General features: G+C 44.7%; 4 protein-coding genes across 4 annotated transcripts; all 4 read left to right on the forward strand.

Annotated features, from left to right (window-relative positions):
- Nucleotides 1–64: 64 nt before the first annotated feature.
- On the forward strand, nucleotides 65–2,773 carry LOC102706815 (probable trehalose-phosphate phosphatase 4). The gene is made up of 11 exons (XM_006647847.3): nucleotides 65–474; nucleotides 591–731; nucleotides 820–891; nucleotides 987–1,064; nucleotides 1,155–1,208; nucleotides 1,313–1,414; nucleotides 1,559–1,636; nucleotides 1,758–1,827; nucleotides 2,025–2,095; nucleotides 2,261–2,353; nucleotides 2,460–2,773. Exons 1-11 carry the CDS (start codon nucleotides 211–213, stop codon nucleotides 2,535–2,537), a joined length of 1,101 nt encoding a protein of 366 aa, XP_006647910.2. The 5' UTR covers nucleotides 65–210; the 3' UTR covers nucleotides 2,538–2,773.
- An 8,465-nt stretch (nucleotides 2,774–11,238) lies between these two features.
- On the forward strand, nucleotides 11,239–26,543 carry LOC102707649 (nucleolin-like). Its single transcript, XM_040520752.1, has 2 exons — nucleotides 11,239–11,244; nucleotides 25,223–26,543. Exon 2 carries the CDS (start codon nucleotides 25,277–25,279, stop codon nucleotides 26,219–26,221), a length of 945 nt encoding a protein of 314 aa, XP_040376686.1. The 5' UTR covers nucleotides 11,239–11,244; nucleotides 25,223–25,276; the 3' UTR covers nucleotides 26,222–26,543.
- On the forward strand, nucleotides 15,991–18,108 carry LOC102707374. The gene is made up of 3 exons (XM_006647849.3): nucleotides 15,991–16,398; nucleotides 17,412–17,562; nucleotides 17,697–18,108. The coding sequence occupies exons 1-3, from the start codon at nucleotides 16,026–16,028 to the stop codon at nucleotides 17,911–17,913; spliced, it is 741 nt and encodes a 246-aa protein (XP_006647912.1). The 5' UTR covers nucleotides 15,991–16,025; the 3' UTR covers nucleotides 17,914–18,108.
- LOC102707093 (PLAT domain-containing protein 3) lies at nucleotides 19,720–20,784 on the forward strand. The gene is made up of 2 exons (XM_006647848.3): nucleotides 19,720–19,920; nucleotides 20,022–20,784. The coding sequence occupies exons 1-2, from the start codon at nucleotides 19,825–19,827 to the stop codon at nucleotides 20,487–20,489; spliced, it is 564 nt and encodes a 187-aa protein (XP_006647911.1). The 5' UTR covers nucleotides 19,720–19,824; the 3' UTR covers nucleotides 20,490–20,784.
- Nucleotides 26,544–27,785: the final 1,242 nt, after the last annotated feature.

The raw sequence follows: 27,785 nt of genomic DNA on the forward strand, positions 1-27,785 counted from the left end.
TCCCGCTTCTCGAGCTATAAGTACCCGCGCCTCCCACTCCGCCTCCACCCAACCTCTCAAACTCTCCCCGGAGAAGCGAGCGAGCACACACACAGTCTTGTCTCCTCCTCCCTCGAGCTGTTCGTCTCGAGCTAGTGCTTGGCATTGGTGCGAGTCGAGAGCGCTAAGGGGAGCTTCGGCGTTGCGGGAGAGTTCGTGGTGTGCGTGATCATGACGAACCAGGACGTGGTGGTTTCGGAGATGGGCATCACGGCCGGCGCGGCGCTCCCGGGGCCCGGTGGCCCCGCCGGCCTGTTCGCGTGCCGCAGCGCGGCCGCGGGGGCCATGTCGATGAGGCAGACGTACCTTGACCTCGCCGCCGCCGCCGCGGTGGCGCGCTCCGCGAGCTGCACCTGGGCCGAGACCATGCGCGCCTCCTCGCCCACCCGCTCGTCCCGCTCCGCCGCGGACGTCGACGAGTTCACCGCCTGGGTGGTGAGTTTCTTGTCCCTTTCCTCCTTCGCCACCGCCGCCGGCGTTCTCGTGCGCGGTGGGCGGGTATTGCTTCAGGTGTCTGAACCGTTCTGAGACTCGCTCGGTGGTTTGAACAGAGTAAGCACCCGTCGGCGCTTACCAAGTTCGAGGAGATCGCCGGCAAGTCCAGGGGGAAGAAGATCGTCATGTTCATGGACTACGACGGCACGCTCTCTCCCATCGTGGCCGACCCCGACGCGGCCTACATGAGCGACGCGGTGAGCTAGCCATCCATCGTGCCATGGCCTGCACAACGCCGGCTCTCGGCTGCTCTCGTCGCTGACGTTCTCTTTCCCTGGCACGCAGATGAGGGCGGCGGTTCGCGAAGTCGCCAAGAACTTCCCGACGGCGATCGTGAGCGGGCGGTGCCGCGACAAGGTACATTGTCGGAGCCACTCCTCTCTCCCTCCCGAACACCTTGACACACTTTCGTGCGTATTCTGATTCCTCTTTGCCCTTGGCGTCAAATTCAGGTTCGTAACTTCGTCGGCCTCTCCGACCTCTACTACGCCGGCAGCCACGGCATGGACATCAAGGGACCAAGCTCCAACGTATGCTCACTCACCTCTCTTCATCCAATAATGATCCTCCTCATTCCCATCGCTCGCTCTCGCTAACTAATCTCCCATGACGACCTGCAGCCGGAATCTGTCCTTTGCCAGCCAGCAAGCGAGTTCCTCCCCATGATCAACGAGGTATTAACCTGCCGCATTGTTAACGAGGATTAATTAGTAGCTGGACACTTGTCGATTTGTGCTTAACCAGCGTTGCTTAATGGCGATAAATCACATTTCGTCAGGTGTACAAGATTCTGGTAGAAAAGACGAAATCTACGCCTGGAGCCAAGGTGGAGAACAACAAGTTCTGCCTGTCCGTCCACTTCAGATGTGTAGATGAAAAGGTAGGCAGGGCGAACTCTATCTTGGGATCCCAACACCTGCTTCACTTAATTACGCTGCTTTATAATAACAAGCAGCTGCATCATGTGCGGCTATAGTTTATCCACACTAACACCATCGTCTGAAAATCGCTGGCCTCACTGCAGAGATGGAATGCTTTGGGGGAGCAAGTTAAGGCCGTTATGAAGGAATATCCCAAGTTGAAGCTTACTTATGGAAGAAAGGTAGGCATGCATATTCTTGTTAATTAGTCTCATGAAGTTAGCAAGTAATTACCCAGAAAATCAATTCAGTTAAAGCTGCCTCGTGAGGATCTTAACGAAGATTGCAACTTTGTTTTTTTAGGTTCTGGAGATCAGGCCGAGCATTAAGTGGGACAAGGGCCAGGCTTTGGAGTTCTTGCTTGAATCGCTGGGTATGTACGAACATCTGGACATTTTGTCTTTTCTCCACCTTGCATGAGACCATGACTCTTTTATCTTTGTAATTAATCTGTTCATGTCAGCGTCGTTACAGTCGCTTTCATTTCGGTTTTATTTCACTTGCGCTCCACACCACTGTCGTAAAAAAATCGGCTGATGACACTTTGCCTATTCGCTGTTCCTCCCCCAGGATTCGCCAACTGCAGCGACGTCCTGCCGGTGTACATCGGCGACGACCGCACCGACGAGGACGCTTTCAAGGTAAACGTCGCATCAATTCAACAAGAACACACAACAAAACATGTATCTGATCACACTTTTGCTGCGTAATTGCATGTCTTGGTGATTCCGACTGTTCTGTGTTTTTGCGTTAGACATGTCATTTAACTTGGTCAAAACCTCTCTGCCTTGCTGTGTTGAAACCAGGTGTTGAAAAAGAGAGGCCAGGGCATAGGGATCCTTGTCTCCAAGTGCCCCAAGGAGACCAACGCCTCCTACTCTCTCCAGGACCCAACCGAGGTAACCCAGCTCAGACACAAAACACATGCACAAATATTTTACCTTTCTGCATACACTTGGACTCAGCATATATAAACGTTTTTTTTTTGTCCCGTCGTTTCTGCAGGTGATGGAGTTCTTGCTCCGGCTGGTCGAGTGGAAGCGGAAGTCGTCGTCGTCGTTGATGATTCGGCCGAGAGTGTAGCGGCGACATGGTAGAGGAAGAGAAACTGAAACGGGACGCACGCCGGCCGGCCGGCCGGTGTGCCCAATCATGCGAACATACATACCCCCACCACGCCACGTACTACCCCCATTTTTCTCCGATGATTTCTGTGGTGGCCTCTGCGACGGACCCGATCGTGTGGTGGTTACACGCTGTTCGACTCCGTCCCCTGTGCCACCGAGGAAAAGGAGGCCACACAGCCAAAAAAAAAAAAAGGCTCTCCCTCTCTATAGCTCTCGATCAGATTCCGGCATGTTTGAGCAGCGCCAAGGCAAAGCGGGCTGATCCAAGCATGTTGGTGCTGGTAGTGTTGCAACTGCAGTCTAGAACAGTATAACCATGTGTCGATCTACTACCCGGCAATGTACTATTTAGTAGTCTACTGCTACTACTACGACTACCCTTGCTATTATTTTTTTGGTCCCATGGGCTTGGAAGGCATATGCAAAGCTACCTGCCATCCTAGACCCTTAACAAAAAGAGAAGGTCCTCTATCTCTTTTATCTCTATCTGTTCATCGATCATCACCCCCCATGTAAAATGTACTATAGCTAGCTAGCTAGAGACTGCAAGACTAGGTTCGTCTGTTTGTCGTCAGTTCGTCCTCGATCTCCCTCTGTAAAATGTAACGGAGTTAGTTAATTAATTAATAGCAATGAATTAATTATATATTTCGCATCTACTACTCTCGTTCGTACCTTCCATCGATCTGAGATGCTAACTTATTTGCTCTTTCTCGTTGTTTGTATGTATGCTCTCATGACGACGAAGATATACACTGATGTGAGCATGCATGAGCGCCGTGTAGTAAAAGGAGGCCAGGTGGCTTAGCTACAACGACCGTACGCATACATGCATGCAACACCCCGCGGGAAGCATGTGAGCGGCTTGTTGCAGGATCCCCCTGCATGATCACCTGCCAGTTCTGCTTGCGTGCAGTGACAAACTAGCTCGCTAGCTCCAAGCTCGCAGGGGGCCGGGCCATTGTTTAACTGATTAGTAACAAGGTCGATCTGATTCGTGTCGAGCAGATGTGATTAGTGATCATTACATTATATTGCGTGTACGAACGTGTGATATATATATTAAACGGGGGAGATTCTGAATTGTTTTTCAGCCTGTGTTGTACTGTGGAAACAGCTTAGTAAGACGGAGACGTGTGTATCACAGATCTACAGATGTGTACACCTATGTTACTAACTCAATGGCTCATGTTTGTTAATTGATTCCTTGATCAGACACGCGATAGGCTGGCTCTTCCAACTATGCATGCTGTGGTCCTGCCTTGGTGCCCATCAATATGTGCAATATGCGATGTATTCTATACGTGCTGCATCTTTGAATATTGGTGTAAGTTCTTGATATGATCAGGTTTGCCGGTAAAAGTCGAACGGAATTAAGCACAAGCTAATTAACAATCTATGTGTCCTGTGGCCTTGATTAGGCCGCAACTCCCCCTTAAGAAGACTCATTATGTAGCCAATTTATTAATCATCGGTAGATGTATAGTACCACTACTACTATACATTAGTATACATTAAGTGAGTGAAGCCTCTCCCCCCCCCCCCCCCCCCCCCCCCCCCTGTCCAGATGATTCCTCACAATGATGCGATGCATATTCTCATGTGATTGCATGGCCGTAGTACAATTCTAGAGCACTAGCTCATGTTCTTCTGCTGGAAAAGCTAGTGCTACTTAAAATGTTCATCTTTATCAGAAATCATGCATATATGGAGATGCAGGCCTGCTGCCAAGGTTGCTGCCAAGGTCGAACTAGCAAGCTGACTGTTTGGGACCACTCAAGGCAATTTATCTTTGATGTGTCACTTCCAGTGACCAATTGATCATCCTGCTACCTTTTTCCCTGACCTAAAGGAGGTTTCCCAAGGCATGAAAATGAGTAACTGCTGCTGGAAATGGAAGCATTGCCAATGCAATCACACACACACAATAATGCACCTTCTGTGTGCTGGAATTAGTAGGTTCTTGCCCCTGTTTGTCCTGCATGCCCAGAATGATGAGTAGTATATACTAGTGTGCACTGTACAGACAACACATCGCAGGAACTCCCTAGCTAACCTAGGCCGGCCATTGGTGGTTATATATTCTGATGCAATTTATGATTAGGATTCAGTGGCACATCTGATACTAGAAAACATCCACCAACCGAAACAACTTTAATTTGAATACTGCTAACCTAGCTTATCAATCACCATCAAGCTTGAGCACCGCATTCACTGCTCCAACCAACCAGAAGCACCCAAGCATGCATACATCCTCCCCAGCTGCAGCGATCCATCGTCCTCTGATCTGCAACCGTCTCTCTGATGGCCACGCAAGGTAGGGTTTTGTTGGACCCCTTGGTCCTATGAAAGGTGGCATGTATGCGATGCGTTTACGGGCTCAGAGTGGCCTCATCATTCGTACTTTATGCCTTTTTGGCACCAGCAAACCAACCCCTCTTCTGGGGCTCAACTCATCATGCAAGTGTTATTTGCTGCAATCAAGAGCCGATAAAATGCATGCGTATCTCTGCAGGAAACGACGGCGCGTGAGTTGATGAAGCTGTTGCGTTGCAACATCGATCGTCGATGTGGATATACACCCAATTGGTGATTTTTTGCGCCATATATATCATCATATGGTCTTTATCATTGTTACTGCAGTGTCACCGTCATGCTATCTCTTTCAGCTGATTGCTAAACTTAATTGCAGTGTTATGTGTCTTCTGTACCTTGCTGTAGAAGCAAAAGATTTCAGTTTTGCTAGCTGCTGGCAGCCAGGAGTGCTCAAAGTACGTAATTAACAGGAAAGAAAATTACTAGCTAGTTAGAAGCAGATGGTCCAAGAGGCCTGCCTGGATATATAGACGATCGAAACAGGCATACTACACTTGATCATCGCCAGCTAACTGTCCCAGCATTGTTTCCTAAGTTCCTACACAATAACCCAAGCCAACATGGAATTATTAAAGCCGGCGCGCGCGCGAGCACACAGGCATATATACAGTCACTGATCGTGGGACTGATTATACAATTGGCCGCTAATCTGGCATTGAGATCCCCCAATTAACCATGCAGGCCAGCGATTAAAGAAGATGTTAAAAAGGATCGGAGCAATAAAATAGGCCATGCAACCATTATAGGGTGCAGCGAAACAATGCTAGTTTATACAGATCCAAGCTGCTTTGCGTGGATATTTTACACCAAAGGCCTCGTAGAAAGCTGGCTGCCCTTGAATCAAGTGACAATGGCGAGCCAGACCCCCACAAGCCCCACATGGCTCCCAGGTGGAGAGATCTATCCGGTATCCATTATTCACCTAAACAATCTAGAACTCTTCACAGAAGCATATACAATATTTACACGCCTCAATGTGGCACACTCCTGTTACATGTACCAGTGCTCCTATTATTGAGTTTGTGCTCTATGAGATTAGCTGCACTTCACAATTCTAGAGGCCTAACATTAATTCTGTTTAGCAAGAAAAAGTTCAGAAGGATTAGACAGACACTGGAGACTGAGTGAGATAGAAATGGGCAATGCATTTTTGTTATTGGGAGATACTACTGCTGTTGCTAATGCTTTTTTTAGGTAGATCAAAAGGAAAGGGGTGACTGGTGATCGAGGCACAAATTATGTGTAAAGGAATCTGATGGTTGAGAAGGGAGTTGGAATCCACTAAAGCCATGGTGCTTTTTATTCTGCAGCACCACCTGCAGTGCAGTGCAGTGCAGTGCAGGGGTAGAGAGGTATTGGTACACAGGCAAGTGTCCAGAAAAGGCTTTGACATTTGACAAGTGCCCCCCTTTCCTATGTGGAAAGGTGGCGAGTCCACTGTGTTTTAGCTCATGATTGGTGCCTAAGCCACCGTATAAAATAACTAACCCTAGATGACCCTCATTATTGGTGCTGGTAGTTGTTAGGTTGGGTTGGGTAAGTAAGAACATTTACTATGCATATGTTGCTGTTTATAAAATTAAATAAGTTCTCATATAAATATAAACTGATTGATAAGTGATAAATAAATAAATCAAGAAAAAGAGAAAAATCATGTCTTATTATAATACATGATTTATACACCACTTACGATATAATGAGATATGAAGTATTAAACTCAAATATAGATTATTATTGTTTTACTATAAAAGTAGTTTCTAGTACTTTTTAAAGTAAAGTACATGACCGGTCCTTAAACTTAGAAAATGCACGTTTAAAGTCATGAACTCGTTTTAATGTCTAAAATCATGGACCTGGATGGTACATTAAAATGAGTTCATGAACCTGGATGGTACATTAAAACAAGTTCATGGACCTAAACGTGTATTTTCTAAGTTTATGGACCTAAGTGGTACCGCACCACAAGTTTAAGGACCGGCCATGTACTTTATGGCATAAATGATAGTAGTACATAAATTATGATTATTATATTGTATTAGGATTGCTGTAATTGGGTTTGTGTTGAGCTGGGCCTTTGTCTCTTGATTGAGTCACATCTGAGAGAGCCACTCCTGCTAGCTAGTGCTGCCTTCAACACGAACCCATGCAAACAATGCGAGCAGCCAGAGCCAGCACAACTCCAGAGAATCTAATGCCTGCCAATCATGGACCTTATCTAGCTAGCCAGGTGTTAGGAGAGGAACAACTGTCAAAATGCCCTTCATGGCTGCATCTGCCATGCCCATGCCCATGCGCATGGAGCGGCTGCATGCATTGCATGACCTCTGTTACTACTTCTACTACTAGTAGTAGTACTAGCTTGTTCCAAAAGCATTGCCTCAGGACTAAAGATGGTCGATTTTCTGATCGATCACCCATATGCCATCTATTAGCTCCCACGAACTCATCCTTTACTGTATCTTATTCCCAGCCTGATCCGTAGCAGCTAGCGTAGCATAGATCAAATCTTCCATGTACAAATTATATATGTGTACTCTAGCTAGCGTTAAACGCTAAAAAACGGCAGCTACTGCACCCAGGACGATGGAATTGTACTGACCGGCGATTGGATTTGACGTGTTGACCAGAACTGCTCGCTTTGGCGTGCCGGCCGGCCGGACGCGCGCATATGCAGCTTTAGCGGCCGGTAGACCCGGCCAGGCCGGGGCCTCGTCCCCCGCCGGCGTCAGATGTGTCGCGCGCTCGATCGTCGTGTGGCTGCGGGCTCGCCCACGGCGCCCGCTAGGCCTTTTTTTTCCCCCGCGGAAAAAAGGCGGATCCGTCCATCCCCTGATCGGTCAGGGTCACGCTCCGGCGCCGCATGGGGCAAGCTACCGGTCGCGCCGCGCCCGCGCGCGCGCGTCGTGTACGTGCGTACGTACGTGTCGCCGCCCCGCGCGCCCCTGCCGGCTGCGGAAGGGTGGACACGCGAGGCGTTCGTTGCGCGCGCGGGCGCGGCGGCTGCGGCCTGCGGGGTTGGAGGCTAGCTAGGGGCCAGCCCACCGTGCGAGGCCGCGGTTTCGGTGAGAGGCGCGAGGGGAGGGGCGGCTGGTTCAGAGTTGGTGTTAGATCGATCGATCTCGTGGCAGATCAAGCTACTACTGACCCGGGGCGGTCGCTACAAGCGCAGGCGGCGGCGGCAGCACGTACGTACAACGTACGCGTGAACGGCCGGTCAGCCTTGCATGCAGGTCGATCACCCGTGCGCGGGCCGGCCGGGGTTATTAATTTGTTTTTGCGCGCGTGGATAAGTTTAGCGTGGCAGAGGGGAGATCGATCGACGTGCGCGCGGGTGCTGGTATCCGTGTTACCGTGTACGAGTTGGTTTTCAATACGGGACGTGGCATGTGCTTCCGAGGGGTTTGGTCATCTAATCTACTTATATTAATCGATAACACCACCGTACTTGATTCGGCTGCGTTCGAACTAGAGGGCTGCAAAAGCTAAATAGTAGCACGGAAAACGATAAACGTAATTAGCACATGATTAATTAAGTGTTACTTATTAAAAATTTTAAAAATGGAATTATTTGTTTTTAAGAATAATTTCTATATAAAAATTTTTTGCACGAAATATATCATTTACTAGTTTAAAAAACATGCTAACGAAAAACGAGAAAAAAATTAGTCTAACTTACCAAATCTAACGTAGTCAGAAGGGTGACTTAAAAGAGTCATGTACTTTATGTCAATGTGCCTTCCTCTTTTTTTTTTCTTTTTTTTTGCCCCAAAATGCTTGCAAGTGAGATGCTTGGATGGATGTTTTACTGTGTTATCTACCACTAATAAGATCTGACTGAAGCGCGCGCATGACTCGTGTACGCTTACATATTTACACCCCTAGTTGTTGACATCCTATTTGTCCGGAAATATGAATCGGATCTCGTGTACAATCGTGTCTACCTTTTCCCCATTAATGAAGATCATGTGGTGATGGTGGTTCACGTAATATAATTTTTGCACGCACGTAGTTACATTATATCGCAATTGTCTGGCCATGTCAAGTATTAATGCATGGGCTAGGGCCGAAACCAAATATTTATTAAGTGTAGAGTTTAACGATGAAATATAAATTTTTTGAATAAATTTTAACTAAAAAATAATAATTTTCTAATATGATTTTTTGTTAGCCGTGGGGCTCCAACCCAAACTGTACCGCCATAAGAGTAGTGCATTAATTTAACATGTTCGTTAAAAGTATCATATATTGTCATTCATAGGTTGACTAGCAGCAATATAGGAATAAATGGATGTACTCGTTAGAAAAATCACCTACTATCTATATGTAACTTATAGAGCAATTTTACAATTTTTAGGTACTAGATGTTAAATATGTGATCCGAATTTTAACTGAAATTATATTCAGATTAGTTTCGTAGTAGGTTTCTCCCAGTTGTTTCCTACTAGGAGTCAACTTAGTTTCCTAATAGGATTCTTTCGCCTTATCATATTAGGACACTTAGTTTTTCCCCTTATATATACTTTTGTAGTATGCATGGGAAGAGGTGAGTTCTTATTGTTTCCCCTACATTGTAATCATATCCTCATAGTGCGATTTGCCGGTTGGCGCCCGTGGTTTTTCCCGCAAGGGTTTTCCACGTTAAATTCGTATCTCGTTTGTGCTTTTGTTTCTAACAAGTGGTATCAGAGCCGTAAAGATTAATCTACGCTACGCTGCTGCAGCTGACCGGACTTTTCCAGCGATCTGCGGAATCGCCGTTCCGTCGAGATCAGGTCGGAGTCGGCGGCGACTCCGACTCGACGTCGCGTTCGCACAGAAGAAAAAGAAAGGAGCAGACACACGCACGCGAGAGGAAAATTGATCGTTCCATGGACAAGCTATCAGATCGGGCCGTCCAATCCACGCTACTGTAGCAGCTACAGTACAGCTACAGTAACAACATCGTTTTTCTTTCCAGATTTAATTGCTACATTTACCCGATCTTGTGTACCCAAAAGTTGTCAGATCATCTATTGTGCATCGTTCTGAGCACTGGAGTTTCGCGTATCTGCTTGGGTTCAACATGTTAATACCAACAGATTCATAATTTATTTCCAATGGCGAGTTTAAAGTATGATCTACCTCTTTTGGACCGAGACACAAGATTCTCATTGTGGCAAGTGAAGATGCGTGCAATTCTTGCACAGCAAGATCTGGACGATGCGCTTGATGGATTCAACAACAAAAGGACAAATGATTGGTCCGACGATAAGAAGAAGAAAGACCGTAAGGCTATGGCATATATTCATCTTCATCTATCCAATAATATTTTGCAGGAAGTGCTTAAGGAGAAGACAGCTGCCGCGCTGTGGTTGAAGCTGGAACAGATATGCATGACAAAGGATCCGACCAGCAAGATGCACTTGAAGCAAAAGTTATTTCTGCACAAGCTACAAGATGATGAGTCTGTGATGGATCATCTCTCCACTTTCAAGGAAATTGTTGCTGACCTTGAATCCATGGAGATAAAGTATGATGAAGAGGATTTATGCCTTATTCTGTTGTGCTCATTGCCTAGCTCATATGCAAATTTCAGAGATACTATCTTGTATAGTCATGATACTCTAACTTTGCAAGAAGTTTATGATGCTTTGCATGCCAAAGAAAAGATGAAGAAGATTGTATCTTCTGAAGGTTCTAACTCACAATCAGAAAGCTTGGTTGTTCGGGGCAGGCAACAAGAGAAGAACACGGACAACAAATCAAGAGACAAAAGTTCTAATGGCTACCGCGGAAGGTCAAAGTCCAGAGGCAGGTATAAGTCGTGCAAATACTGCAAGAGAGGTGGACATGATATTTCCGATTGTTGGAAGCTACAGAACAAAGAAAAGCACAAGGGAAATTATAAACCGAAAGGTAAGCAAGAACAACAAGGTAAAGTCGCAGTTGCTACTGATGATAAACCAGATGCAGAATTACTAGTTGCTTATACTGGTTGTGTACAAACCAGTGACGAGTGGCTTCTTGATACTAGATGCACCTATCATATGTGCCCTAATAGGGATTGGTTTACCACCTATGAACCTATACAAGGTGGTAATGTTTTGATGGGTGATAATACGCCCTGCAAAGTTGCGGGCGTTGGTACTATACAGATCAAGATGTTTGATGGTTGCATTAGAACATTATCAGATGTGCGGCATATTCCCAGTTTGAAGAGAAATCTCATCTCTTTATCTACTCTTGATAGCAAAGGGTACAGATATTCCGGTGGAGACGGAATTTTGAAGGTAACAAAAGGCTCTCTTGTTGTGATGAAAGCTGACATTAAAACTGCCGATTTGTACCATCTATGAGGTACTACGATAGTATGTAATGTTGCTGCAGTTACCGATTCATTATCGAATTCTGATCTTTGGCATATGCGTCTCGGGCATACGAGTGAAATTGGTTTGGCAGAATTGAGCAAGAGAGGATTACTAGATGGGCAAAACATCCGAAAGTTGAAATTTTGTGAGCATTGCATTTTTGGCAAACACAAGAGAGTGAAGTTTACCACATCTACACATACTACAGAAGGTATTCTTGATTATGTGCATTCTGACTTATGGGGTCCTGCTCGTAAGAGGTCATTTGGAGGTGCTCGTTATATGATGACTATCGTTGATGATTATTCAAGAAAAGTTTGGCCCTATTTTCAAAAGCACAAATTTGAAGCCTTTTCAGTATTTAAGGAGTGGAAGACTATGGTTGAAAGACAGATTGAAAGTAAGGTGAAAGTCCTTCGTACTGATAATGGGATGGAGTTCTGTTCTAGGCAATTTAAATCATATTGTAGGTCAGAAGGCATTGTGCGCCACTACAACGTTTCTCATACACCTCAACAGAACGGCGTACTTGAGCGTATGAACAGGACAATTATTTCAAAGGCCCGTTGTATGCTGTCAAATGCAGGTTTACCTAGACGGTTTTGGGCGGAAGCTGCTTCCACTGCTTGTTATCTTATTAATCGCTCACCCAGTTATGCCATCAATAAGAAGACACCAATTGAGATGTGGTCTGGTTCCCCAGCTAATTATTCAGACCTGAAAGTATTTGGCTGTACTGTTTATGCTCACGTTGATAATGGTAAATTGGAGCCTAGAGCTATTAAGTGCATTTTTCTTAGTTATACTTCTGGTGTGAAAGCCTACAAGTTATGGTGTCCTGAAACCCAAAAAGTTATGATTAGTATAAATGTCATCTTCAATGAATCAGTTATGTTGAATGATAAGTCTTGTACTAATGTTCCTGTTGAGAGGCAGCAGAAAGCAAGCATGCAGGTGGAGCGCTTGATCAGTTCAGGACATGTACCAGAAAAAGAGAATATTGCTAGTAACCAAGATGCACCGGTTATCGAAGATTCAGACTTTTCTGCTGTTGAGCAGTCACCAAAATACTCTATTGCACAAGGCAGAGCTAGGAGAAATATTAAAGCCCCTCAAAGATTGATCGAAGAAGCGAACATAGTTGCTTATGCTATGAGTGTGGCGCAAGAAATCGAAGGTAATGCAGAACCTTCTTCATATTCTGAGGCTATTATTTCTGCCGATAGCAATAGATGGATAGCTGCCATGCATGATGAGATGGAGTCACTTGAAAAGAATCATACTTGGAAATTAGTGGAATTGCCAAAGGAGAAAAAACCTATCCATTGCAAATGGATTTTCAAAAGAAAGGAAGGTATATCTCCAACTGATGAGGCAAGATATAAAGCAAGGTTAGTTGCTAAAGGATATAGCCAGATCCCAGGTATTGATTTCAATGATGTGTTTTCCCCAGTTGTGAAGCATAGTTCAATTCGCACTTTACTTGGTATTGTTGCAATGCATGATTATGAACTAGAGCAATTAGATGTGAAAATGGCATTTTGACATGGGGAGTTAGAAGAAGACATCTATATGGAGCAACCGGAAGGTTTTGTTGTTCCTGGTAAAGAAAACCTTGTCTGTAGGTTGGATAAGTCCCTTTACGGGTTGAAACAATCACCTCGGCAATGGTACAAGAGATTTGACTCTTTCATGCTTTCTCAGAATTTTAAAAGATCACAATTTGATAGCTGTGTTTATCTCAAAGAGGTTAATGGTTCAGCTATATATTTGTTTCTTTATGTTGATGATATGTTGATTGCTGCAAAAGACAAATCAGAGATAGCAAAGTTGAAGGCACAACTGAGTAGTGAGTTTGAGATGAAGGATTTAGATGCAGCAAAGAAAATTCTCGGTATGGAAATTACCAGAGAAAGACGGTATAGCAAGTTGTATCTTAGCCAGAAAGGTTCTATTGAAAAGGTTCTTCGTCGCTTCAATATGCATGATGCAAACCAGTGAGCACTCCTTTAGCTGCACATTTCAGATTATCTTTAGATTTCTGTCCACAATCAGAAGTTGATATTGAGTACATGTCTGGAGTTCCATATTCAAGTGCAGTTGGTTCACTTATGTATGCCATGGTATGTTCGCGTCCTGACTTATCACATGCATTGAGTGTTGTCAGTAGATACATGGCTAATCCTGGCAAAGAGCATTGTAAAGCAGTTTAATGGATTTTTAGATATCTGCGAGGTACTTCTAATGCTTGTTTGCAGTTTGGGATGTCTAGAGATGGACTTGTTGGTTATGTGGATTCAGATTTTGCTGGAGATTTGGATAGGAGAAGATCGCTTACAGGTTGTGTTTTCACTATTGGAGGTTGTGCTGTTAGTTGGAAGGCAAGTTTGCAAGCAACTGTTGCCTTATCTACTACCGAAGCAGAGTACATGGCTATTTCTGAAGCTTGCAAAGAAGCTATTTGGCTCAGAGGCTTGTATACTGAGCTTTGTGGAGTTACATCTTGCATAAATATATTTTGTGACAGTCAAAGTGTAATTTGGCTTACAAAGGATCAGATGTTTCATGAGAGAACTAAGCACATTGATATCAGATATCACTTTATTCGAGGTGTTATTGCTGATGGTGATGTTAAGGTATGCAAGATAAGTACTCATGATAACCCAGCTGATATGATGACAAAGTCAGTTCCTGCCACTAAGTTTGAGCTTTGCTCAAGCTTGGTTGGTGTTACAGTATAGTCCAAGAGACTATTTGGCGCGTAATAAATTTGACCTATGAGGTGTTTGTTGGTGATTGATGATTTTTATGCTACAAGATGAAATTCGTCTCAAGGTGGAGATTGTTAAATATGTGATCCGAATTTTAACTAAAATTATATTCGGATTAGTTTCCTAGTAGGTTTCTCCCAATTGTTTCCTACTAGGAGTCAGCTTAGTTTCCTAATAGAATTCTTTCACCTTATTCTATTAGGACTCTTAGTTTTTCCCCTTATATATACTATTGTAGTCTGTATGGGAAGAAGCGAGTTCTCATTGTTTCCCCTGCATTGTAATCATATCCTCGTAGTGCAATTTGTCGGTTGGCGCTCGTGGTTTTTCCCACAAGGGTTTTTCACGTTAAATTCGTGTCTCGTTTGTGCTTTTGTTTCTAACACTAGAAGGTACCAAAATTTTACACCAAATTTTGATACATTCTAAATAACTGAGCTAATATACAAAGTAAATAACTGTAAGGTTGACTTTAATATTATATAATATATACAGTAGCAGTCATCGAGTATACAGCTGCGGGTCCAGATATGATACCTACTAGTACTAGCTAGCTTAATTATATATCAGTGACATTTCTGTTTAATTTCTTCGTAAACTTGCGGTAAGACAGGCACGAACTACTTGTTGTCAAACTCAATTCTATATTCTTTATATATAATTAATTAAACTGCCAAAATGTCCAATCGAGCAGCAACCAATTAGGATTGCGTCGATCTGGAGTATCCAGCTGACCGCTACACGCTGTGAAATGACTATGAAAAGAAAAACTCTCATCTTCTTATGTTTCTTTTTCCCCTAAAAAACGGTTACTTCAGCTGTGATTGGCACTCACGACCAACTAGCTCAAACTGAACTATTGAAAATTTGCTTAATTAAACAACGATCGATCGAACATGGGCTCTTCCGGAGTTGTTAAACCGTCGCTTCAGTTGAGAGTCGCACTTTCAGTCTTTCAGAGTGACGGTTGTTGCATCTTCACTTCACTACATTATTCCTTGCATGTCCTTTTAATTTCTGGTCCTGGAGCATCAACGATGAATGTGACACCATAAAACAGAATATATCATAAGATACTGTACTTATATACTATACTACACACATAAAAAAAATGTTGAGATCAGTAGTGAAAAATTGCAGTGTAATGGGCCAATGACTACGATATGATCATATAATGATAATGACAGAATGATAACGACGCCACTAAAGAATAAAAGATCATGGCAGTGGCCAAGAACAATCACCGTGTAGCTGACTGTACTTGACATCAACTCTTGTCCTCGGCGGCGAGTCAACTGTGTCCGACCTGGCGCCGCCTGTGAAATATCTCTCAGACTGTCCAACCATTGGTGACCCGGTCGTGAAAGTTTTATGCAGGTCCACTGGCCAACCGAATCACTATAGAGAAAAAAAAAAAGCGTGTACTGGAGGACTGATTAGTTGCTCGCTTATGGAAGTATAATAGTACGACTTAACTAGTGTAATTGTCGTCGTCAAGATTGTCAGGTTGGCATGCAACCACACGCACATGCATGGAATGTGTCACGTGCGGTTTTTACAAGTAATCAAGCAGTAAGGTGAACAATGTGGTTGGATTGTTGGACTTGGAATGCCTTATCATTGTAGTATGTCTTTTTGAGAAAAGAAATGGTTAGAGCGTAGTAACTGACTAACTGTTGGATAAGGCCTACTTAGCTTGAGTGTGATGGATTAGTCCTTCTAGAGAAAAAAGTATTTCGGCCTGGATAAGCAGACCATTCTTGTTACAAATAATTTAGGCCATATTTGTTAGTAATATCTATCTTTGGGCCCAAATTGTAGTAAGATTCGGCCTGTATGAAATGTAGTTATTGGCCCAAATTGTAGCGAGAGTTGGCGATCGGACAAAGGCCACCAGCAAAACCCAACCCATGAACGGCTTGCGGGTTGCGGCTCGAGACGGACGCGAAGATGAGTTTGTCGCTTCTGCAAGGCTACTCCTCCGCCGAGGAAGACGACCCCGCCGCCGCCGGCGCCGCCGAGCTGAGCGACTACGGCGAATCCTCCGCTGAGGACGCCGGATCGGACGGCGAGGAGGCTCCCGCTGCTCCGAAGCCAGCTGCGAAGCCCCGCCCCCGCCCAAACCCTAGCCGCGGGGATGCTGGCGGCGACGGGGACGACTCGTCGCTGCCCTCCGCACTGGATGCCTTCGCCGAGATATCGGGCCCACCGGAGTTTCTGAACAACAGAGTCGCCGAGCCCGAGGAGGCCGTGGAGGCGCTCGGCGTGCTCGACCGCCGCGGCAAGGGCGGGAGAGGAGGTGACAGCAAGCAGCCGCCTCCTGGTGAGATTTCTCAACTAGGATTGCCAGAAATTGGTTAATAAATTGTGTTTTTAGCAAGGATCTATTAACATTGTAGGTTCAAATCTGCATTCTTAGAAATCAGAATAGTAGATGATGACACTTTGTGGCTTGAATGATGTCATCTTTTTGTTGTGGTCATATATATATATATATATTATTATTTTGATTACAGTGTTGGGTATTAAGTGCGAGTCGATTTCTTCGGTTCTAGAACGAATTGCAGTGCGCTGGTTTAGATTATGATCCAATAAAGTGTAACATGTAGTGGTTTTGAGGGTCTGGGGATGTTCATGCTGCTTAGTGGTTGGTGTGGCTAGCCTTTCGTGTCGAATGCCAATACAGATATTAGAGATTACACTCTTTTGGATTAGATTGTTTTACATGCTTAACACCATTGGCATGTGTTCCAACATCAATTTTTAGCAAAGGAAGAGAACACTTTTAGCCAGGCTTTCTTCAACATGGTTGCTCCAGTCGGCATGAGTAATAGGATGAGGCTGATGTCAGTGTTATATCTTGCACCCGTGTGACACCTAAAACAGTGAGAAATTGGATATTTGGATCTTACATTCACATAACAAAACAAGGTGATAAATTCATTTAAATCATGTGTTCAGTGACTCTTAATTTTTGAAAAACTACTCAAGAGATTTAAATTGACCTAAGTACATTACACATTTTGGCTTGAATGTATGTCAAACTGCAGCATATCTAAAAGTTGTCCATCAACTGATGACCATTCATAGAATTGACCCTGTTTGGCTGTTCCTACATCTCCTTTGAATTGGATTGGCATAATTAGTATATTGTGGAGATTGTGGGTGTGCTTGGGCACAAGATACATCGTAAATCGGATCTGATCACTATATGTGGTTGCATCTGTTAAGTATAGTGTTTCGTGTGATAACACCTGCACTGTTTCCAGTTCAAGTTGACTTCTTTTTTGAGAGAACAATTCATTTTATGGTTATCTGACTTAAACCCTTCTCCAGGTGCTGTTGTGGTGGCAAAACCTCAATTGGTTGCTATTCGTGAACGAGTTAGCAGTGGCACAAATGGTGCCAACCCACCAGGTTCTGCTGAAGGAAAAAGGACAATAGGTGCTGCAAATCCTGGTCCAGAAGATGCTGCTGATCTTCTAAGGTTGCTGTTCATTTTTACCAATACTACAACAGAACAACTTGAAAATCTTAGTTAATTCTTGTTTGGCTCTCTTCATTATATTCTTTGTTAATTATTGTTTGGCTCTTACAACTGTGTTTCTTTTAAATTTGTAGAATGTGCCTCCAATGTGGTATACCAAAGACCTATTCACATGCACGAGGTATGGTATGCCCTGTTTGCAACGATAGACCACAGCAAATAAAAGAGCCAGAAAAGAAGAAGGGGTCTACTGTCAAAGATAAGGAGAAGATTAAAAGGATGAGGGGGCAATCATCGCACGCTTCATGGAAGAGTGAAACTGAGATGGCCCTGCGGCAACAATTTGACTGATTACTAACTAGTGTCACCAGAATTTCAGGAATACTGGCTGTTCTTTATTATGTACGCTGTGAGAACATATGTCCTGCGCCTACTGCGAGTAATATTCGGTTCCAGATTGTGTTTGCTGTATTTTCAATTGTCCTCCATGCGTGTATGATGGATTCGTTTGATAAGCTGTCTCATGGAAAATGTTTCTCAGTGAAATTCCGTCAAGGCCAAAGTTAGAGTTGTCCATTTGATTTACTCTTGCAATTGTTCCTCAAACAAGATTGGGAGTGGCGATCCTAATGTTGGGTCATGAGTGCCTGATGCTGTGTTGCTCTGCACCAGGGGACTGTTGAATTGTGTGAGTGGGGGCATGCATGTAGGTGTCATCTTTAGGGTTGTAATTGTAAAAGAAGAGGTCAAACGACATATTTGCAAACAGAAAATAATTTATGAATAAAACATGCTCATAGCAATAAAAGTCAAAATTGAAAAATAAATTTTGGTAAAAAAATCTTAAAATCAACAATGAATTTAATGTTACAATTCAAATTTTAAGTTATAAGCCTAACCAAAGCTAAAAGATGGGGTAATATTGAGGTTTGCGGTCGTCGTTGGCTCGTGCATTTTATTCTAATGAATTTCACCGTCAGTTCTAACTTTAGTTTTAGAAATGAAATCCATTCTGTTTTTTCAAATAAGAAAATTACTTACAACACTAGTTTAAAGATAAAGATAACACATATGGCTAAACATCTACGGAGTACATAACAGCTTGCAAGCTGGATGTGGTCCTTGTCTTCTCAAACTAGGAAACATAATATCCAAAATTAGTGACCGACCAAATTTAGCACACATCACTACCGCCAGCAGGCATCAAACTAAAGTGGAAAATAATGTTGGAGAGTAAATTAATTGTTCACCTAGTTTTTTACCACCATAGCCATCGAAGCCAATCTAGTAGAGACCCCAATGTCGTTCCCGTTGTCCCTCGACATGGAAAGTACCACCGTCATGCCAACACACGTGACCGAACTTCCTCACGTACGAAGGGGTTATTACGTTATATTTGCAAGAAAAAAATAATTTATAAATAAAATTTTATATATACGGATGATTGTTTGTCTTTTTACAACGAAAAATAATTTACGAATAAAATTTCTATATATTAATTCTTAGCGATCTAAAAGCTAAGATTAAAAAATAAAATTCGGTTAAAAAACCTAAAAATCAACCCATAAAGTTTAAAATTTTAAATTTTAGCTTATAAAAATAAACAGAAGGAAAAATATAGAGCAATAACTCAGCAGACAACAGGCAAGTGCATGTCAGCATGTGGCGTAACATGGCCAACGTGAAATATAGACAAGGGCACAAGGCCGTACCAGACCTTCATCAGATGCACGTAAGTCGACCATTACTAGCACTCGTTAACTCGTACATTACTAATTTATACTTTGGCAGTGTCTTCCGGTTGGACCGGTTCGTGACAGTAACGTTATCAACCTATTTCTTTGATTTGCTGAAAGAAAAAAAAAAGTGTACTCCAGCATAGTAAGGTAGAAACCTATGGTAGAAAGGATGAATGAAAGTGTGAAAGACGAGCAGTAGCCGCCGGATGTACGAGCGTCGTCGAGCGAAGCAGGTGTCAATGTGGCATTGCAGTGGCCCATGGGTCTTATCTAACATGATTGTCTCGTTTGAATAATGCACGTTTACATCCGATCGAGACGAATACGGCCTAAGAAATTTTCCACATCAGATCGGCATCAAGCCAACTAACAAACGCTAGCAACGACAGCGAGGCCCCACTGCCACGACTCACCAACTGATCCATAGTCCCATTAATATACTCTCCACTCCCCCGATCTCCGCAGCTCACACACACCCAAACCCAGCGCCACTAGCTCCCAAGATCGGATACGATTCGGATCCATGGCTAAGATCGCCGCCTCCCTCCTCTTCCTCCTCGCCGTCGCGTCCTCCGCCACCGTGCTAACGCATGGCCGCGACCTCCCGACTCGCATCAAGGTGCGTCCGTCCGTCCTCATGGAACGTAGGCCTGCCTGTTGCAATCTCTGGTACCACTTCGACATCGACCGTTTAATTAGTTCCTCTTTGCGGTGTCGCAGCTGGTGAGAGGAGCCGACGCCGGCGGCGGCGTCGTGTCTTCAGACAAGGCGGAGTGCGTGTACACGGTGTACATCCGGACGGGGTCGATCTGGAAGGCCGGCACGGACTCGAACATCACGCTGGAGCTGGCCGGCGCGGACGGCAACGGGGTGGGGATCACCGACCTGCCGTCGTGGGGCGGCCTGATGGGTGAGGGCCACTCCTACTTCGAGCGCGGCAACCTCGACATCTTCAGCGGGCGCGGGCCGTGCATGGGCGCGACGCCGTGCTGGATGCGGGTGGCGTCCGACGGCACCGGCCCGCACCACGGCTGGTACTGCAACTACGTCGAGGTCACCGTCACGGGGCCGCACAAGGGGTGCGGGCAGCAGCTGTTCACCGTCGAGCAGTGGCTGGCCACCGACGCCGCGCCCTACAAGCTCGAGGCCATCCGCGACAAATGCTCCTCCTCCGGCGACGACGCCTGAGTGACGCGACCACCGTGTGGCGCAGTGGCGGGGCCGTGGTGTAATATAATAAAGCTGCATGCGTGTGCTGATCTCCCCGCGTGTACCTACCACGGGCTCCGCGATGTGGAGGGGCTACCAGTCGAATAATCGGGAGCCGTGCGATCTGTGGCGAGCGGCATCGGTAGACCGTAGATGGTGTCATGTTTTTTTAGATGAGTATGTGGTGGTGCCATGTTTTGGTTTAGAAAATGGTAATCCGCGTTATCATGAATGGGGCTGATCGGTGATCACTTTGCAGCCGTTAGATGCAGCAGATAGTCGCCGCCGGCGATGGCCCACCGCCGCCGGGTTGCCTTGATTGCCTGTCGTCGTGCCTATCCACGTATGGAAACAGTTTACTCCCTCCTATACACGGTGAAATATTTTTCCAAAATCAACGCCAAATTTAAGATTGAAAAAATTCAAATTTTATAAGCAGATAAAAAAGATTGAAAGAAGACATGCTCCCTCATGTTGGTCATCCGTATGGGCACGCCTTCCAGTCGGGTGGCCACGATGTCGCTGCTAGGGGTTTTGTTCCTTCTCAGAAGCTCTGGAACAACACCAATAAGATTGCACCACCTCCTCTCCAATGGCAGCCCAGCCTAGTCCATCCCAACAACGCAACCAGCACCCAGTCTCCTAGTTGTGCCTAGATTAAGGGTGACTTGCCAAGAGGATGAGCACAATGACAGCAAGCGAGGCGACGCCGATGCTCGTTCGACTAGCTTCTCCCACCCCCACACCTCTTATTCCCTTTTAACTGCTCCCCAACCCAAGGTAGTGATAGCGACGACAGCCTAATTCCTTCGTGTCATTGTTACTCCTTACACCTCTGCTTCATTCATCGTCACTGCTTTCAGTCTCAATGCATGTTTCATGAAGGTGTCATATACATTAAATAGGATGTCAAATCAGCAAAATTGCTAACTTGGCAGGATTATTAAATGAGGAAGTTTTATCTCCATAAAACTCATTTGACTTGTTATCTAGTTTACAGTCTTGGTAACTATGTCATGCAACTACGCATTGAGACTGGCCTTATGGAGTCGTTGTCGTCATCGCCAGGTTGCATCTCCCCTCTGTCCTAGGGATCCACCATGCGTCGTCGGCCCTTGATGGATCGAATTGGATAATGGAGAATGGACTGAGAGAAAAAGGAGGAGAGAGCATGACAAATGGGCCCATATTTTAAAATTATACAAGTGTAATAGTTACATGGACATGTGGGTCCCATTGGGTTTTCATTTATCTATTTTTTGTTGTCGCTAAATGCCACGTTGGATGAATATTTAATCAATTGCCACGTGTATATACATCATACATGACCAAACAACCTTATAAAACCTTGAGGGAGATAGTTGATCCAGTATTGAAAGTTGATATATCTTTGTACCTTATTTTGTTAATTGTGATGGAGTGTAAGAATCAGACTCGGCCTAGATTTGAGGGACTTGAAGTAGATTTATTTTCCATAAGGTAAATGCAGGTACACACTTTTAGGCCTCGGAGTATCATCAGTAGGCCGGACCATCAGCCCATGGCATCATGGCATAGGCTAGTAATGGGCTGGTAAAGCGTCCCGTATGGCCGTATGGAATAGCCCAATTTACCGGCCCATCTCTCGTATTTGAGCCAGAATTTTAGTTCAAACCTCATATCGAACCTGTTTTGGTCACTCGAGTGGACCCCAGCCCATCTACAAGACAAACTTTTATTGCACTATCTAAAATCGTCAAAAAAATTAATGAAGAACTCTATATAACTAACTAGTACAGTGGCCTGCCCACATTGTGTGACCAACTTCGTTATAAATTATAGCTATATAATACATCTTATGTTGATAATAGTTACATTTTAACTGTTAATTCGAATTTAAATTTTTCTAAATCATATTTTTACATGAAACTCCATTTACCTGTATTATAAATTGTACTGGTACATCAACTTTTTTTACATAATATTTAATTTATAATTCAAATTTTAGATACTTCTAAATTGTATTTATATATTGACTTTTTTTAATTTTTTCCAATTTTTACTGAAATTTAGATCTTTCCAAATTGTATTTATAGATGGACTCTTCCCACAGTATCAGTTATTTTAAAAAAAATTAATTGAAATTTGAATTTTCTAAATTGTTTTTAATCAAGATTTGATTTTTTTTCTAAATTGTATTTACACATGGACTCTTTTTTGTTTTTCTTTATTTTTAGTTCCGAAATTGTATTTCTAATTTGATTCTTTTTAACTGGAATTTCTACATAAAATTTAATTTATAACTTAAATTTTAGATACTTCTAAATTGTATTTATATATTGACTTGTTCTCTTTTTTTTCATTTTTTTCTTAATAGATGGATAGATAATAAATTCCAAGCTTCTGCGCTCGGCTGTTCATAGGTGATGCATCGCATGTCTTACGTGTATTGTTTGCCGGAGCCCGTCAGTCTTCACAAGCTCTCCGCACCCGCGTCAGCCCCTTATCTTCTCCTTCAAAATCTCTTTTTTTGGGAGTTATGGTAATCTTACAGTCCGATTAAAAAACTGGTTTTTTCTTTTATCTTATAGTTGTCCGATTCAAATTTTCTTTCTTTTTCTTTTTTTTTCTTCGATTAATCTCTGAATTTCTAGCCCGTGGGAGATAACGTGGAGGTTTTTTTCCTATTACTTTATGTTTATAATAGATTTGTACTAAATAAGTATTAAAAACGTGTGATGCACGAAATTTTTTATTCTCTCACAAAAGTCTAGATGCAATCTAGTACGTAGTAGTAGATTTTTTCCATTCCTCCCCGTATACATCTCAATACGGCATAAATATCTATAAATTAAAATTTACAATATAACCACAATATAATTACAGTGCAATTACACCTGCAAAACTTGCGACGGTCTTTTAGCGATCCGAATTTCTACTGCAAGAGTTCAAAAGAAACCTGGGACTAGTCAAATTTGAAACCAAATCTCGTAAATTCTGAAGAGATCTCCCCTGCCAAGACGGATTCAGAAACTCCCCAGAACTGATGAGATTCTGCCGATAAATGGCATTGCGTTGCTCTTAGCGTGCCGAGCAAAAGCAACTTGGCAATAAATCGATGTGCCGGCTGGTGGAGCATGGGCTTGCCACCCATTTGCCGTCCTCCATACCTTGCATCCTCTCAAGTGCATCTCCCCTTTCATGATTGCACCAAATTGTTCTTAAATTGAACCAACTCCCCCTTTACAATCTTTACACATCACCGGCTTCACTCATGCACACACCAACCTCTCCAGCTTATCATTGGCACACCGATAAACAATCACGGCGACCTCATTAGTATTGATCGAAAGTGCTAATGGTACAAGAGACCATCATTAGGTGAATTTTATTGTCTCGGCAGAAACAATTAACTAACCTATACTACCGGTGCCCCTTGGATAGAAAAAAAAGGCACTAATCTACGAAATGCTACCATATAGTTCGCTCTGAAGTTTCATGGGCAGTTCTTGTGATGCTGCAATGATACTCTCTCTTCTAAATAAATTCTACGTCGCCGCTTGCCAATAATTAGGTTTGGCGCCACAAAGCCACCTTCTCGCTCGTAGCGACCGTGGCTGTCACGAGGCACTGGACTGGACCTCTCATCAAGTCGTGGAGCTGTACAAAATTCAATGGAGCACATGATGAGTTCTAGCAGTACAAATATCATGTTCCGCATACTGCAGTCTGCATATCCTTCAACATTGCCATTCGCCGCAGCTTTAGAGGGGAACTGACGAACTGTCGGCCGCACTAAAATCAGCAAGTATTTCAAAGCAGAATAAGTTCGTCGTACCTATATCTCGTAGCTCTAGGCATCCAAAATATATACTTTAAAAATTTAGTACCTCGAGATATGATTTAGAATTTAGAATGACAAAATATCGCTCAATGGAGTGGTAAGGCCATAGTGCACTAGTGCTAGTAACAGAGCATCAATTCAGTATATCGATGCAGATTATGCACGGAGTATCTCACCAGATCATCACCAGCGGATGCAGAGGAGGAAGCACGGACGCAAATTATAGGTTTCGTTGACAAATCTGGGTGAAATCACTACCCGGCCTAGCATTAATAATGAATTTATCCTCGTACGTTGGGAGCATAGCTGTACATACTACTAGCATGCTATGCTGGGCTCTTCATGATCAGAAGATTCGTGCTCGGTGTACAGAAGCTGAGCTCCTATCCTGCAGTGGACAGCAGGCGACACGAATAAATTTGGTGCCGTGCAACCTACACGACGCACGCATATACTCTCCCTGTCCTCGTGGCCCTCCTGATTGGATCGAGAGAAAGGTGGCGGATGATGGATTAATAAAATAAAACCCTGTGGATTACACCCATAAACAATGGTCAAGGACCACGATAAAGCACAGCCGTGCCCGTGATTAACTACCTCAATCAGCTCTCTCGCAGCACAGATCCCCATACATACCAAAGTACGCCGAGCACGAATCGCAAAGCAGATGCCCAAACCGAACCCCCTCCATCGACGCCGTTCAGCGCGACACGTCAGCGCCACGTTGCTGCGACGTAGGGCACGATGCCATTGCCATGCAGGCATGCAGCTGCTGTTCGTGTTGATGTTGGCTTGAGCATTTTCCCATGGTGGATCGATCGCTACGAGTTTTTGTTTTAATATTTATTATTAGGCGGCGGCGGCAAGTGTGAGAGCGAGCTGGAAGGAGCCGTGCTTTTTAAGACCAACGCCGAGACAGATCGAGCGATCAGTCGAGGAGAGGATGAAGGGAGGGAGGGGGAGCAATGGCGCCGCCACCGACCTGCTCGTCTGCTTCCCGTCGCGGGCGCACCTGGCGCTGATGCCGCCCAAGGCGATCTGCAGCCCATCGCGGCCGTCGGCGTCGGAGCCGGTCAAGCGCCGGCACAGCACCAGCAGGGCCGGGCCGCCGCCGACGTCGACCGCGCTCTTCAAGGCGGCCAGCGCCAGGAACCCGAGCCGTCGCGGCGCGGACGTCCCCGTGGACGACGAGCCGTCGTCGCCGAAGGTGACGTGCGCTGGGCAGATCAAGGCACGGCGGCCGGCAGCCAAGCCCAAGAGTGCCGGTGCCGGTGCCGGTGCCGGGGGAGGGAAGGCCAAGAAGGCCACGTGGCTCCAGGCGCTCGGCATCAAGAAGGACGCGCTGCCGTTCTTGAACGCCGTGCATGGCGCCTTCCGCCTCAACGTCGCCGGCTGCTTCGGTAGCTTTCCCGGCGCCGTGGAGTACACCTCCGGGGAGGATGACGACGACGACGACGAGGAGGAGCTCGCGGGGAAGGAAACAGAGCACGGGGCTGCATTGGCCAAGTGGTTCATGGTGCTCGAGGAAGGCAAGAAGGTATCCAGCAAGAAACGGGAACAAGAGCCGCAGAGGCAGGAAGCCGAGGAGGAGCAGGACAAGGAGGATGACGTGGCGCCGCCGGTGAACGCTCTGATGCTGATGCGGTGCCGGTCGGCGCCGGCGAAGGGGTTGCCAAGGAGGCTGGAAGGAGATGCAGAGGAGGAAGCGATGACTAAGACCGCCAAGAAGGAGGAGGACGAGGACGAGGACGAGGAGGAAAACAAGGAGAGGCTGGTGCTCATGAGCTACGCCCCTGACTTCTTCAAGGTATCCGTCGACATCGCCAAGGAGACGTGGATCGTCGGCGGCGACGATGCGGTCTTGCGCTGCCGGAGCTGGAAGAGATGATCACGAGGATCATTCTGTGAGCAATGTATCTGTGTTTTGTCCTTTTTTTTTTTTTTTTGCCACACGCTTGGCTTTTCTTTTCCCTTTTCCCGCCTTATATATTCTTCTTTATATAAAGCTCATGTAAAGGGTTCGATGAGCACGAAGCAGAATGTTTTTTGCCAAGGCCAGCACAAATGGTCATTCTGCAGAAGGATATTTCTGCTCTGTAAATAGTGCTGTAATAACCATTTAGTACACGGTGATTCGGTGAATAGTATTTTGCTTGTGAAATGTAACGAGCAATATATATGATGATGAGCTGTATAGCTCCCTTTAATTTCCAAGTGGAGTTCAGATACAACCATCTAGTGCTTTAGCCTTGTATGATAGATTGGAATCTCTATGATGAACTTTTCAGAATATCTCGTTTTCTTTTGCAAACTGATAATCATTTGCTGGGGTGGTTGGTTTGCCTCTGCTCAGCTCATATTAGCTGTGATAAAAAGGCATGATTTTATTGTTGTATTTGGCCACACTTTTTAAATGAAACACTGACAATTCGTTAGAGAAGGCCATTGTCACACCCTAACCGTAGGAACCCCCTAGGTCGGGTCCGTGCTTTAGGAGATCAAGACTTCTCTCACACAATCAACATATGTCTTTTCTGCGCACTTTGTCCTCACTCATCACCCATCCCAAGATTGCTCCAGGCCAAGCACGTTTAACCTTGGAGTTCTCTCGAGATAAGCTTCCGGAAAAGAAATTACAACTTGTTGATATGAGTATCTATCAAATCCTTTTAGGCAATGCTTAGTCATGCTTAGTCCAACTAGCTCACCAATTCTTATTTCATTATTTGTTAGACTTTGATATATCTTTAATTGTTATAATCATGATTAATTTCCTGATGGGGATTAATATAACTAAAATATTGTTTATGGTGGGCGATGGGTGTAAGGTTTTGAAAGTCGTGTCCATGGTAATTAAGGACCGGTTCTCAGGAACCCTGGAAGTCTTACACGTACTAGCCACAAACCAGAGTGGGCAACGGTGAGATTTGTAGTCTAGCTTGTCCCTATTCGACGTACCCAGGCAAGGGTGAGCGTGATGGAGTATGGATGAAAATCATGATGTAACGATGGTCCTATGCTGCTTCCGGATTCACCTAGACACAAGAGGGGCTGCCTGGCTTGATGTAAAGGAGGGGGTGAAACCTGAAGTGTGGTGCAATTGTCTAGGGAGGGTTAGGTGAAAGGTCTTATCATGGTTTTCGTACTAAGATATCGTGGTGATACGTTGGGGCATAGTAACATGTTTGGGAGCCATGTCTTGTGGGTAAAGTTGTACACCTCTGCAGAGTAAAACTATTCGATAGCCGTGCCCGCGGTTATTAGGCAAAGATACAGATTCACTAGGATTAGTGAACCTTTAATAATTTAATTAACCTTGGAACTGGTTTGACCCTGCGTAATGTAGTGTAACGTTGGCAGTGGTTTGGGTCTGTCGCAACGTGGTTTAACGTTGGGTAGAGGGTTGACCCTGTTGCAGTGTGGTGTAACACTGGACAGTGGATGATTATTTT

Source organism: Oryza brachyantha, chromosome 2, assembly GCF_000231095.2.
Source record: "Oryza brachyantha chromosome 2, ObraRS2, whole genome shotgun sequence".
In the NCBI taxonomy this organism is placed as follows: domain Eukaryota; kingdom Viridiplantae; phylum Streptophyta; class Magnoliopsida; order Poales; family Poaceae; genus Oryza; species Oryza brachyantha.